The 14,078-nt window shown below is 39.3% G+C and overlaps 1 protein-coding gene across 4 annotated transcripts in view; it reads right to left on the reverse strand.

Moving 5' to 3' along the window:
* The window catches only part of RIPK1 (receptor interacting serine/threonine kinase 1), a 33,073-nt gene extending 20,630 nt beyond the window's left edge, over nucleotides 1–12,443 (reverse strand). The window contains exons 1-5 of one of the 4 annotated variants that reach the window (XM_025044922.1): nucleotides 11,685–12,443; nucleotides 6,607–6,681; nucleotides 4,113–4,337; nucleotides 3,153–3,309; nucleotides 326–463 (exon numbers count right to left, since the gene is read on the reverse strand). In XM_025044922.1, coding sequence (XP_024900690.1) covers nucleotides 326–463; nucleotides 3,153–3,309; nucleotides 4,113–4,264 — 447 coding nt within the window. In that variant the 5' untranslated portion in view covers nucleotides 4,265–4,337; nucleotides 6,607–6,681; nucleotides 11,685–12,443. Of the gene's footprint in view, nucleotides 1–325; nucleotides 464–3,152; nucleotides 3,310–4,112; nucleotides 4,338–6,606; nucleotides 6,682–10,892; nucleotides 11,497–11,684 lie in introns of those variants that run through there. The other 3 variants (XM_006909307.3, XM_006909306.3, XM_025044923.1) reach the window with 3 other exon arrangements.
* Nucleotides 12,444–14,078: the final 1,635 nt, after the last annotated feature.

Here is a 14,078-nt window from a genome sequence, read left to right on the forward strand (position 1 = left end):
TTATCTGTGAATCTTCCTGGTTAAACCTTGCTCTTGAGTGAACAACAAAATCTGTTTTCATTGTTCCTTTACTACTCTGGAAAGAGAGTTTTCAGAAGAAAACATAAAAAATGCAGATGAAAGTAACTAAATACATAAAAAATATAAACTCCATCAAGTGTATCTTCCTTCTTAATCCTTGGTAGAGCCTTCCAGTACTACCATCACCAGTTATAAGTTGAGCTAGGTCCTCCTTTAGAGTCTACCATGTACAAAAATAGATTTACAGTGTAGAATTAAACTAAAAATACCCCAAACTTCAAGAAGATTTTAGGTTACGGTTTACCTTAATATGAAAGTCATCATCAACGAGGATATTTTCAGGCTTTAGATCCTTGTGTATTACATTTTTTCCATGTAAATAGCGCATTCCTTCAATGGTCTCCATAATTATCCTTCCTTTTACAGAGAGGGGGATACTGCTCTAAAACAAGTAATATTAAGTCTATGAAATGGAAAAGTAATTAAACAGGCCAAAACAACTGTTTCATTCAAGAGTAGCGGGTCTGCACCTGAGGTATAGTTACCAGGTTGCCTTCTATCTTGCTCTGCAAGTTTGCTGACATTGTAAAACAAGCCCTTGTTTGAAGAAAGAGTTCATCCCAGGTGCTAAGGGTATTAATAGTGTGATTCCACAGTGTAAAAATAAAACTTCCATGACAATATTGTAATATATAAAAATACTGTACAGTTAAGCAACATGAAGACAAACCTTAATTATTATTATTTAGGACATATGCATACTACCTAGGATGGTGCCTGTTTGGTGAATGAATGGAAAAATAAATACACCAAAAAAAATATTCTCTATGGTATACTAATATGATGTTCTACTCTATATTAAATATGTGGAAAATTTCATGGAAATATGTGTATGAAAAAAATTACGAGAAAAAAAAATACAAGAGAATGTGCTCACACTGATTACAAACATGTAAAGATTAAGCTATAAGATAACATAATGCTATTAATCCTGAAATGAATTTGATATCTATTTTGTGATTTGTTATCAGGTACTTCAGGTCTTTGTAGAGTCTCAGGTCACTCTCACAATTGTATTCTAGTTATAGGAACATCTATGTTAATGTAGACAATTCCAATTTCTATTTATATTAGTTGAACCTTAGATTTGCTTAACACTTAAAAACATAAATTCTCACTCTGTATGAGTACACACACGGGTGTGTAGTCCCTAGTTAACAAACAGGCTGTTACCTAAAAATTTATGGTTGCTGGTAAAAAGGGAAAAAAAATTTCAATTATGAAAGTTAGATTCCCAAGTCATCCCCCCAAAGTATTTAACTCATAATATAGCTGAACTACAGTATTCATAGTCTGATCATTACTACACAAAAAATTGCCAGAGATTTTCCCTTCTTCTATGGTATATCTTTGGACTTGGGAAAAAAATTCTGAGCAAGCAGATACCCTTCTCAAACCTCTGTCTGCTTCATTACACTGTACACTACACCGTACACTATGTCCTTCTGACTTTCTTCTTGAGCCCCAATTAGTGCACCTTATCTTTGCCTGATCCCCAGAATGCCTGTGGTACCAAATGATTTATCTCCCAATCAAACTGATCTTATCTAGTTTTGTGGAGAATAGCAATCTGATCAAATGAGAATACAATGCATACCAGTGATTTATCTTTTCTCTTTCCCATAGGTATTTGTGACAGATGTCTGTGACTTAAAATAATTGGCATAACTGTAGCAGTTGTGGGGTCAGGGGACAAGAGATGGGAAAAGGGGGAATATATGCCATAAAGACAGTCATATCTCACCACTCTCACGGGCAATCTATGGTTTGGCCAAACCCAGCTATTTGCAGTTTCCCAAATTTGGTGTACTTTCGTTTACACATGCCATTCTCTCTGCCTGGAACACCTGTTCTCTAATTCTCTGCTTCAAAACTTCTACGTGTCCTTGGCTCAAGCATCTTTCTTCCGGAATCCTTCCCTATCTACCCCTTGCTGGGGTGTATGCCTCTCCTCTGTGTTCTCATAACACATGATGAGGCTGTCTATCAAAAATTGTACACTACACTGTTCTCTTACCTATCTGTTTCCTTTTATTTGTCCGTGTATTTGCTACTGCTTCCTGAACAACTAGCACAAGACCTTTCTCTTAAAAGGCATATAAACTTTTAAAAATGCTTAGAGTTATTTGGTCAATTTTTATTTTCCTGTTTTAAGTTGTACTCATCCAGTATCACTGCTGCTAATGTCCTATATTTAAGCTATAAGTTTCTTAAATGGTATCAAAGTACAATCGTTAATATTCTGTCTTCTCATAAAGCAGAGATCCCCAAGCCCCCAGCTGTGGACTGGTACTGGTCTGTGGCCTGTTAGGAACTGAGCTACACAGCAAGAAGAGCGAGAGAAGCTTCATCTGTATTTGCAGCTGCTCGCTAGCACTAGTATCACCACCTCAGCTCCACCTCAGATCATCAGGCATTAGATTCTCATAGAAGCACTGGTCTCTGGTGCCAAAAAAGGTTGAAGACCACTGCTTTATATATATATCCTTTAATCAATCAATCAATCTTTAATTGTTATCCATTATGCATATACTCCACATCAAACCATGTGCTTCATGAGGACAGGGCTATCTTTGAACTATGGATCTTAGAGTGGCTGACAAAACAGACAGGAACAACTGTCTGCAGGGATTGGGGGAGCGGGGGGGCAAGAAAGCCCAATTTGTAAATTGCTAGATATTTTAGATTTTCTGAAGTCAATCCCTTGTTAAATCTGCCTTGACTTTTCCTCCCCAGTGCATGGTCTTGCCCTCCTCTCAATCCCTACAGACAGTTGTTCGTTTTCCTTTTGTCAGCCACTCTAAGATCCACAATTCAGAGGTAGGCCCTGTCTTCATGAAACACATGGTCTGATGTGGGGTATATGCATAATGGATAACAATTAAATATTGACTGATTGATTGATTAAAGGGCGTATACTATAAAGGACTGTATGAGAAGACAGATTATTAACTGCAATTTGATACCATTTACACCAACAAAGCTACAAAAGGACAAGCAGCAATAACCACAACAGACAAGCAGTACCCAAGTCACTGTGCCTGTACCATGAATGGCAAAGCCCTCTCTACCTCAGTTTTCAGCACATGCATCAGGTTGCCCTTTTCCATATACTCCATAACGAGAGAGTAGTTTCCTTCTTCTATGATGATACCCAGGAGCTTCACCACCCGCTGATGTCTGAGCTTGTGCATCATCTTGCCCTCCTCAAGGAGGGACTCATTGTACCTGTGGGAGGGAAAGGTGCTGTTAAGATGGGGCTAACTTTTCCTTTTGTGGCCCCGCCCCCCCCAAAACACAGTATACACCTTAAATGAATCCCATCGCAAGTGCATTTATCACTGCCTGTTCATGTACTGATCTCTGCTAGGCACAGACTACAAGCTTTAGAAGGCAGAGTAGTTTCTTATTCATCTTTCTATCCCTCCTTCCCAGTGACTGGCAGTGAGTGCTCAAGAAATGTTAAATTGATGAACAAATGAACAAACGATAAATGAATAGCAGCAATGAAACATAGCCTGAAAAAAGGACTGTGCTGGAGCGTGTAATAAAAAATGCAGCTTCTCTCATAACCAAGAAGAGGGAGAAGTGAAACAACTCCACCGATTGTTTTAAAGAGAGGGTTTCTGGAACTGCTAATAAAACTTTTTTTCTTTTCCATGTTTAGAGCTAGTCCTTACCAAAAATGTGAAGCAAGTAAATAAGTCTGTCTTCACTGATCCCTCCCTTTTCTTTTTATTGCCTTCTTCACACCCTTAATTTCCTTCTCTTTCTCTATTTCCTTCCTTCCATTTATCTTCCATTATTCACTAGCTGTAAAGTTTTCACTAATCAGCCTCAGAATCCTTATCAGCAATACAGGGATAATAACAACTTTGCAGGGATGAAGCTTGTGTGCCAAATTCATGCATGGTCTGTCTCATTCTAAAGCCTGTGCCACTGTTATCCACTGCCTGCTCCTGCATCTGTGCAATAACTGCTTCCTACCACCAGCCCGTATTTTGGTTTACCGGCCCCTGCTCCCAACTCACTCAGTGCGCTTGGGTCCTGTGTACACCTTTTTCAGTATTACGAGTCCATGGGATCTGTGTAAACACAAAGACACCTTTCCGAAGCCCCCGCTGTCCAGATGCTCCTTCTCCAGGAAGTCACTAGATTTCATCTTAATGTCATCCAAAGACATGTCTGCTTTCCTTCCAAATGCTCAAAATGCTCAAAAGTACACCACCTTTAAGTTTCCCCTTCAGAGCTGTGCCCTGTAAAGAAAACAAGAGTATATCTCAGTGCAAAGAAAGTCATTATCCAAAAAATTTACATAAAGATCCACCGCATGCTTGGTGTGCCTTTATTTTTTGGTAGACTTATGGTGTCTATAACGAACTTTTTTATATTTCTAAGAATCACAGAAGATCACAATTTATATTCCTTAGACTTTCACTTCTAGCAACATGGAGGACTAGAAAATTTTGAAAAACCCTTCTGCTATGAAGGACATATATTTGTTAGGTAACATAATAAAAACATCCATTCCAATGCACAGCTGGGCTCAGTGCAAAGGAAAAGAACTTCAGGCACTGAAAACAAAAAGAGCACTGGCCTTGGGGCTGTAGCCTGTATGGTAGTTGCTATGGACTAAATGTTTGAGTTTACCCCAATTCATATGTTGAAGTCTTATCCCCAGTGAGATAGTATTAAGAAGTGAAGCCTTTGGAAACTAATTAGGTCATAAAGGTGGAGGCCTCTTGAATGACATTAGTGTCCTTATAAAAGACACAAGAGAGTTTTCTTTCTCTCCACCACATGAAGATACAATGAAAGGACGGCCATTTGCAAACCAGGAAGTAAGCCCTCACCACTGACTGGATCTGCAGGCACCTTGATCATGGACTTCTCAGCCTCCAGAACTGTGAGAAGTAAATGTCCACTGCTTAAGCCACCCAGTCTGTGGTAATTTATTATAGCAGCTGAACTAGGACAGTGGCCCTCTGGGGCACTACTAACTTGGCCATCCAGAGGTCAGGTTTTAAAGCGTAGACAGGAACAGGAGAGAAGGTCAAGGAATGCAAGAAAAGAGGGTTGAAACAAAGATTCCCTCCTTAACATGGTGCTCCTCAATGTGCTACCCTACCCTTCAATGAAAAGATAATTAGAAAAAAAGCAGTTCACTAGCAAAAGAACTTGTTTGTCTTAGGCTGGGAATGGAGTATTAAAAAAATGTCTTCATGTGAATTCATAACCTTGGGCCTATCATCAAATAGATTTGAGCTTTGAATTTATACTACTCTTTAAATTTATACGCCAGGATCCCCCAAATTAAGGACTTTTGTATGGAAAGTGGTCATAGACTGATGGTAACCCTGGATTATAAGGCTAAAACACCCTTAAGCCAGGCCAGACAGGATTCCCAGAAATAAAGCCTCACTTAACATAAGCTCCCTTTCCAAAATTATAAAACACAAAAGAAAAAGTTCATCATGGGCCAGAACCAGTAGATAAAACAAACAGCAGTACTAGGCACGAAAGAACTTTAGGTAATTAAACTACTGAATAGCCTTAGAAAATAAAAAGCTTTAAAGTAATTACGAACAAAAGAAGGAATCTGAGGAATCTAAAAAGAACAATGCACTATCTAAAAAGAATAGGAAGATGTGAAAAAGATGAGTTTGGAGAATTTGTATATCAGTGCTATGAAATATATAATGTACACAATCTCAGGACAGGACTTTGCTTCATTCTTCTTCTTTTCTGCTATTTATTTACATTCATTCATTTTCCCAAACTGAAATGAAGACTAAAAATTCATGGGGGACCACAATGGGATACTACTACATACCCGCCAGAATATCTGAAATTAAAAATGCTGACACCACCACCAAATACTGGTGAAGATATGAAGCAACCAGAATTCTCATACACTGTTGGTAGAAGTATAAAATTGCACAACCACTTTGGGAAAAGGTCTGGCAGTTTCTTATAAAACTGAACATACACCTATACTATGACGTAGCAACTGCAATCCCAAGAGAAATGAAAACTTATGTCCTCCAAGATTTGTACAATGTTCAGCAGCTTTATTTGTAATAGTCCCCAAACTAGAAACAGTTATTCATCAATAGAATGGGTAAAAAAAGAAAAAACAAAAACCCAAAGAGCTGGCATATTCATATAATGGAATACTACCCAGATATAAAAAGAAATGAACTACTAATACATGCAACAATGTGAATCACAAAAACAATATGCAGAGTAAAAGAAGCCCTATACGAAAGTATACCATATAATTCCATTTATATTAATAGAACAAACTAATCTGTATTGGAAAAAGAACACTGGTTGCCCAGGTACAGAGTGAGGACTGAGTGGGATGAAGCATAAGGGAGCTTTCTGGGGTGATGGTAATATTCTAGCATCCTAGTAGGGGGTAGGGTTTACAAAGGCACCAGCATTTGTCAATACTTTACAAATGTACTCTTAAGAATTACAGGTAAATTTTACATCAAAAGAAAAATCTGTAAACATACTGACCTCTAGTTAGTGGTGTGCATGCTGAAAGATCTAGGGAGAAGTATACTGATGTCTCTGATTTACTTGGCAGACAGACTGGTGGATAGAGAGAGGGATAAGTGATGGAGAGTTATATGATAAAGCAAGCAGAGTAAAATGATATAGATGGTGGATAGAGTTCCCTGTAAAAACTTTTTAACTTTGCACTTTGAAATTTTTCATAATAAAATGGTAGGAGACAGAGAATTAAAAAAAAATAAAAGTACCTGGAGGGGTTTTTGAAAATGCCTAAGCTCACGGTAGTCTTGTACAGTGACCTGCTGCAGTTGGGCTCGGATAACCAACCTCCTATATCTTGTACAAAGGCTGTGGGTGGGCCCTGCCACCCAGACCACGGACCACGTGCACATATTGGAATAGGAGAGGACACTATGGACCATCTTCCTATAACATGAGATATTGCCAAAGAGAGGAAGTATCTTCAGGAAAGTAGCACATCTGTGGGGCAGAGGGGGTCAGGGCTGTCCAGATAAAGGACATGAAGACTGAGGGAATAAAAGGGTGGGGCAGGCATTGAAGGTGAGGTAGTTAGTGGAAGCCATAATGATAGCAGAAAGCGCACAGGTCTTTCTCTTATATGAAATCTAGCCCTGTAATTTATTAGCCCTGTGACTTGGGTAGCTTACAGCCCCAATTTTCTCATTTGCGAAAGGAAACAATGACTGTCTCAGGACCAGTAAGGATTACATTAAAAAAAATATGTGAAAACACATTTGTTTCCTGCTTTATAGCTCTGGCTATGGTTGGCCCAGCTGTTCACATTCATCATTTATCCTGTTTTACTAGGCTTTGAGAATGCCAATGTGCAGCTGGGATCACCCTGCTCAGTTCTCTACCGACCAATCCTTGTGAGAATAGGGAGATGGAGGGTGTAAGAGATAAAACATGTTTTAGCATTTGTTTTAGGTCTCCTTTTCCATTTCCCATAGATCCTCTGGAGCATACAGAACCCATCTTATGAGGGTAATTTATCCCACTCTCCTCCTGTAACTGTTTTAGGATATATTCTGCCAGCTAGATGCTGCTCATCCTTCAGTTCTCAGCCAAATGTCATATTCTCAGGGAAGCCATCCTAAGTCTTCCCGTTAGACATTTTCATGGCATCCTGTGTTTCTCCCTTGCGACAGTTAAAACAGCTGTAATTTGATAATTATTTCTAATTAGGCTCACAGAAGGTAGGAAACTCTCTGGCATACTGTCTTCAGGACAAAACCTGAAACTTAGCAGTTGATCATTATTAAATAGACAATTATTTTTCAAAAAGAACTATTTAATTGTCCAAAAATAAAGGACACAGTTCAATGAATTATAGCACATTCATAAAATGAAATATCATATGGCCATTCAAAATTGTAGTCTGTAAGTTAGATATACATAAAGATATATAACCAGGAAAAAAAAAAAAAAAAGACATAGGGAAAGGTACCAAAATGTTAGTGAGGATTATATCCAGATGGCAGGGTGATTTTTCACTTTCTTCTTTACACTTTTATTACATTTTATAAATTTTCTACAATGAATATAAATTATATTTATAATAAAATTTATTTTTTAAAGAGAATAATTCCTTCACTCAATAGTTCTTTATTCTGGGGAATCAAATCAGAGATGCTGATAAAGGTTATGTACATACAAGGATGTTCCCAGTAACATTACAAAGGACAAAAAGCTTATAAACAATTTATATACACACAGGAAAGAATAAGTTATGTCCTACTCATACTCTGAAATACATCTAGCATTTTTCAAAAATGATGTTGTATATGAATGTTTAATAACACTTAAAAAATACAAAGAAACAGAAAGAATTATAACCATGCCCTGAAATATGCCTGAGTATAAAATTTCAGTTTTATGAGTGCTATTTGGTATCTCTGCTTCAGCCCAGGTCTTGCCTTCTCAAATTTGCCAAGACCAACTAGGATTTGCAGTGCCTCCTGCAGGCATGATGGATTGCAGGTGAAGACCTCCAGGGGGGTCGGCTGCACTTTATGAGGTTGGTTCCTGATCCAAGTTAATTCTCCTTACAGTCTGGCAGTTTGCTGGTTTAGTCTGGCCTCACCTAATCTTATGCATCTTTAATGCAGTTCCCAGTGATTTCTGTTCTTACTGTTTTTCTCCTTTTGTTCCCATGAATGATTCAATTTTATAAGCACTAAATATCTTAGGAAGGCCTTGTGAGTGGTTTAGATATCCAAAAATCACAGAAACACTGAATGCAGGCAAGCAGAACACAACATTACAAAGCCATGTTACAGAGTAATCAATGAAAGCACACTGACCTGTTATATCATGTTATGATAACTAATTTATAACAGGCTAAATGGATAATAACTCAGGGACTCAGAGAAGCAAATTTTTTCCACTAAAATTGATAGAAAATTCCAAGAAACTTCACAAATTACCTATAAGGCAGGATGAGTCTATGTATCAAAATATTCATATCTATATTCAATTATGTTTGTCAATTATACCTCAATAAAACTAAGGAAAAATACAAATAAATAATAAAAAGTAATTAATACCTCCCAACAGGCAGAATTATATTAACAGTCAGAATAGTGGTTACTATAGGTGGGAGACAAGAGGCACAGGGGGTTTCAGGAGTGATAGCAATGTTCTATTCCTTAATCCGGGTAATGTTTACTTTGTGATACTATGTAGAGTGTTGTGATACTTCGTGCACTTTTCTGTGTATGTTATACTTCAATAAAAATATTTTTTTACATTTTTTATATTAATTTTCAGTGGTAGAGGACTATTTTTTCAATTAAGTGATGACCATACATAATGACTCTGACAGAAAATGTTGGTTGCCTACCTATTATTGGCCCCCTTTTTTCCATGCTAATAGGACTTCAATTTTACTCAAGATACACTGTGGACTTTTCTAAAGTTCTTTGATTATATATCTTGATGCTGTGCCCAGATAAACAAGAGAGCTAAGCAAGGAAGAGCCAATTGATGAGCAAGAGACAAGACTGAAACAGTTTAACCAAGCAATATCATGTACATTAGCACACTATATCCCTGTGAAGTTTTATTCTCATCATTCCAATTTACAAATAAAGAGACTAAAATTTAGAGTTAAATGATTCATCCAAAGTGGCAGATTCTGGAACTGAAACTCTCTCTTCACTCAGACTTCTATCAATTCACTAAAACATGCTACTTTGTCTAGATAGCGAAAATAATCTGTCTTTGTTAAAATCAGATGCAAAAACCTAATCTTACAGTCTTGCTCACCTATACTAAATAAGTATGCTACATCAGAACCAGGGGAATGGATAGGCTAAAATTTAAAAACATAAAAATATATGGTTCAAAATCAATATTCTACAGGTTAATACAATCATTTTGCCAGAGTATAATATCCAACCAAAGCATGGGAAGCTATTTTTTCAAATTCCCAGGTTATATTGGTGGTATTAACATGTTATGGATTAATAAGCACCAAATAATAGTTTGCCATTTTGGAAGTTGCTATTTTAGAATTTTTTTTAATTCTCATTAACATTCACAATCTCGGAAGCAGAACATATTTCTAGTGTGCAATACAGCACAGAGAAAAATGAAAATTAAAGTAATCATTACTGTTTTTATCAGTAATAACAATGATGATACGCCCCAAATTTTATTTTAAACAAGCTTAACCTTCACTTTTTCGGTTTAGAAGAGCTGCAGTTTTCCACATTTCTAATGAACCACAATTTCCTCCTTACAATTTTTTTTTTTTTTTTTTTTTAAGCCTACAGCATCAGGTATTCCTCGGTGGTCTCCCATCCATGTACTAACCATGCTCCACCCTGCTTAGCTTCCGAGATCAGAAGAGATAGGAGGGGCGGGCCTTGAGGGTGGCATGGCCCTAGACTTCTCCTTACTCTTCCACTAACCTGATAGTTAAAAATGCAAATCAAGTACTAAATCATTCCACATTCCAAAGTTCACTCCAAGCCTTGATTTCTTCAAGTGTATATCAAGGAAGAATTAATATTGGTCTAAAGACCGAAAGGCTTCTGCAAAATTGCTTATAACATATTAAAACAGCCTTAGGCTTTGGCCAAGATAAACAAGAGCTCTGAGGAAGAAACAAACCATCAGCAAGACACAAAGAAATAAATGAACGCCCTCTTCCACCCACCCACACGCCTTGTGGGTTTCTGTCAAATTTTTACAAGAATGTAGCCAAGCCTCTTTAAAACCCTGAACAGATTCGGTAGCGCTGCATAAAAGCAAATGCCACTGACCATGGAAGAGGCCTTCTAGGGTTATGACATTCGTCCCTTTTGTCAATGTGGCTGTTGACTCTTCTTTTCCATTTGCCAGCTCACATCTAAGATTATGGCGCAAACGCTTTTGATTGTTTGCAATCTGCTGCGGCGGGCAAGTGCAACAGCAAAAGGTCCTTTCAAAGGGTTGATAAGAAGTCCCGGTTAAAGACATTGACTAATCTTATTATGGCAAGAGCACACCACTGTATCTCAATAATGCAATGAAAACCCATTGGTCCTACCAAAATAACAAAGAAAACAAAAACGAAGGGCTTGTTCCAGCGTCACACCGTTGTCGTGACCCTAGGGCAGGTCTCCGCCCCGGTACGGATTTACACCTAAAGTTCCGGCGAGTAAGGCTTCTGAACCTTTGACAGCAATTCCGCACCCGACTTCCGGGAACTTTGGCGGACGTTTCTATGCCTGGGTAACATTTCCTCTTTTCTTTTGTCCTCCCAACTCGCTTTAAAACGAATTAAAGCCGGGATCCTTTGGCTGACAGATCTCCGGGATTTGCAAACTGAATACATGGCCCCGCTTGCCGCGCAGCAGGTGCTCCCCTCGTCCTAGCGGCGGGAGTAGGGAGGGACTATCCCGTCCACCGTCCGACTTCCGGGATCATCGCGGACCCCGCCTATCGCCCAACCAGCACACTCTCCGCCCGACTTCAGGAAAGCCCGCCCACCGCCGCACGCCAGACCAGGAAGCCCCGCCCCTGCCTAGAAGCGGAGTCTAGCAAACCCGGTCACCGCCTCCACGAAGACGCACCCGAGTTATTTACTTTCGTTTTCGCGGCAAACTTCCCGAGGCCGAGGTGCTGGAAGAAGCAGCGATGAGACAGTCAGGAAGTACTCCGACTTAGCAGCAGCCTCACTGGGGCGCCCTGGGGGAGGGCGCCCGAGCTTGACGCGGGGGAGCGGGGTGTCCGGAGACAAAGCTCGTAGTGCTCGGGGAGACCGGGCCGCGGAGCGGCCTCCCAGCGCTCACCGCGCCCGGCTCCGTGGGCCCCACCGTGCTGCGCGCGTCTAGCTACGTGGCCTGGGCTTCCTCGCCCCGCTGGAACAGCGCGGTCGGCACCTGGAGGTGGGGGCCGGCTGGGACCGCTGCGCTTCAGGAGGTCAGGTCCGGTGTCCGCGCCGTCTGCGCGTCGAGTGAGTGAGCCCGGGCGGGTGGCGGGGCGTGGACTCTTAGCTCCTGCTCCGCCCCGTGCTCCTGCCGAGGAGGAAGACAGGAGAGAGCGCCCGCCCTGAGGCCCGCGGGGCCCTGTACCCCGAGATGTGTCAGCCAAAGGATCCCGGCTTTACTCTGTTTTAAAGCGAGTTGGGAAGACAAAAAAAAAGGAAATGTTACCTAGTTCCAGAAACCTCCGCCAAGGAATGGGAGGGCGGGGCGGAGACAGCATCGGGTAGGTTTCCTGGGGGATTCTGAGTTTAGCGGTTTAAGCAGCGCTAAAACCACAGACAAATTTCCATTCTCTTATTTCTTATCACCTGTAAAGTGAGGAAAATAAAATCTACGCTGTGGAGCTGTGGAGGAAATGTGATATTTATTTTGCAGTCCTTTAAAATGATGGTTTGGAAGTTTCAAGCGAAGTGGGAAATGCTTGGTATAGTGCTATATTAAAAAGCAAATTATACACAGCATAATTACACATTGTGGAAAGGTATATAGTCGAATGAGAAGCCACAAGCTGGAAGAAAATATTTGCAAAAGACATATGTGATAAAGGACTTAACCAAAATACATTTGACCCCTAACAATGTGACTTTGTATTGCATGCGTCCACTAATATGGGGATTTAAAAAAATCTGTGTAAGTAGACTCTGGCACTTCAAACCACCTTGTTTAAGAGTCAACAATATTTTCATGTTTGGAGGGCCGACTAAAGTTATACTCTGATTTTCTGTGTAGGTGGTGGGTGTCTCAATACCCACGTCTTTTTTAAGGGTCAATTGTATACTAAAAACTCTTAAAACTCAACAATTAAGAAAAGGAACAACCCAATTAGAAAATGGGCAAAATAGATATTTGACATACAGATGGCAAGAAAGCATATGAAAAGATGCTTACCGTTACAGGTCAGTAGGGAATTGCAAATTTGAAAAAGCAATGGGATATCTATTAGAATGCCTACAATCCAAAATACAACACCAAATGTTGGTGAGGATGTAAAACGAGGAATTCTCATTCATTGTTGGTGTGATAGCAAATTGGCACAGCCACTTTGGATGAAAGTTTTTTTTAAGCTAAAAAGTCTTAACCACGTGATCCAGCCTTAGTATTTACAAAAGTGAGTTGAAAGCTTATTTCTACACAAAAACCTGCACATAAATGTTTATAGCATCCTTATTTATAATTACCAAACTTGAAAGCAACCAATATTGTCCTTCAGCAGGTGAATGGGCAAAAAAACTGGTCCACTCATACCATATAATTTAGTGCTAAAAAGAAATGTGCTATCAAACCACAGAAAGACATGGAGGAACCTTAAATGCTTATTTTTAAATGCAAGAATGCAATCTGAAAACTACATAATATATGATTCTAACTGACATTCTGGAGAAGGCAAAATTATGGAGTCAGTTAAAAAAACCTGTAGTTCTCAGGTTTTCGTGGAGGGATGGATGAATAAGTAGAGCATGAAATTTTTAGGGCAGTGAAATTATTCTGTATGATACTATAATGGTGGACACTATACATTTTTCAAAACCTGTAAATGTTCATAAGTGAAACCAAATGTAAACTATGGATTTCGCTTGTTAATGATGTGTCAGTGTTGGTTAATTGTAATAAATATACCACATAGGTACAAGATTTGATGAGGAGAGGCTCTGTGTTTGTTGTTTTGGGGCAGGGGGGGAGGGGAGTTTAAATATGTGGGAACACTGATCTTTCCACTCAGTTTTGCTGTGAAACTAAATTTGTGTGCGTGTGTGTGTGTGTGTGTATGTGTGTGTGTGTGTATATATATATTAAATGAATGGGCCCATTATATATATATATTATATATATATAATGGGCCCATTCATTTAACAGACATTTCTGACTACTACTATATGCCAAGCAGGTACTAGATTTGTACAAGAGCATCTGATGGTAGGTACAAATGGTACAAAAAGGCATTCATTCAACAAATATTTTAGAGTACCTGTTCTAGGCACT

The sequence above is a fragment of the Pteropus alecto genome, unplaced genomic scaffold, assembly GCF_000325575.1.
Source record: "Pteropus alecto unplaced genomic scaffold, ASM32557v1 scaffold121, whole genome shotgun sequence".
NCBI classification, from domain to species: Eukaryota; Metazoa; Chordata; class Mammalia; order Chiroptera; family Pteropodidae; genus Pteropus; species Pteropus alecto.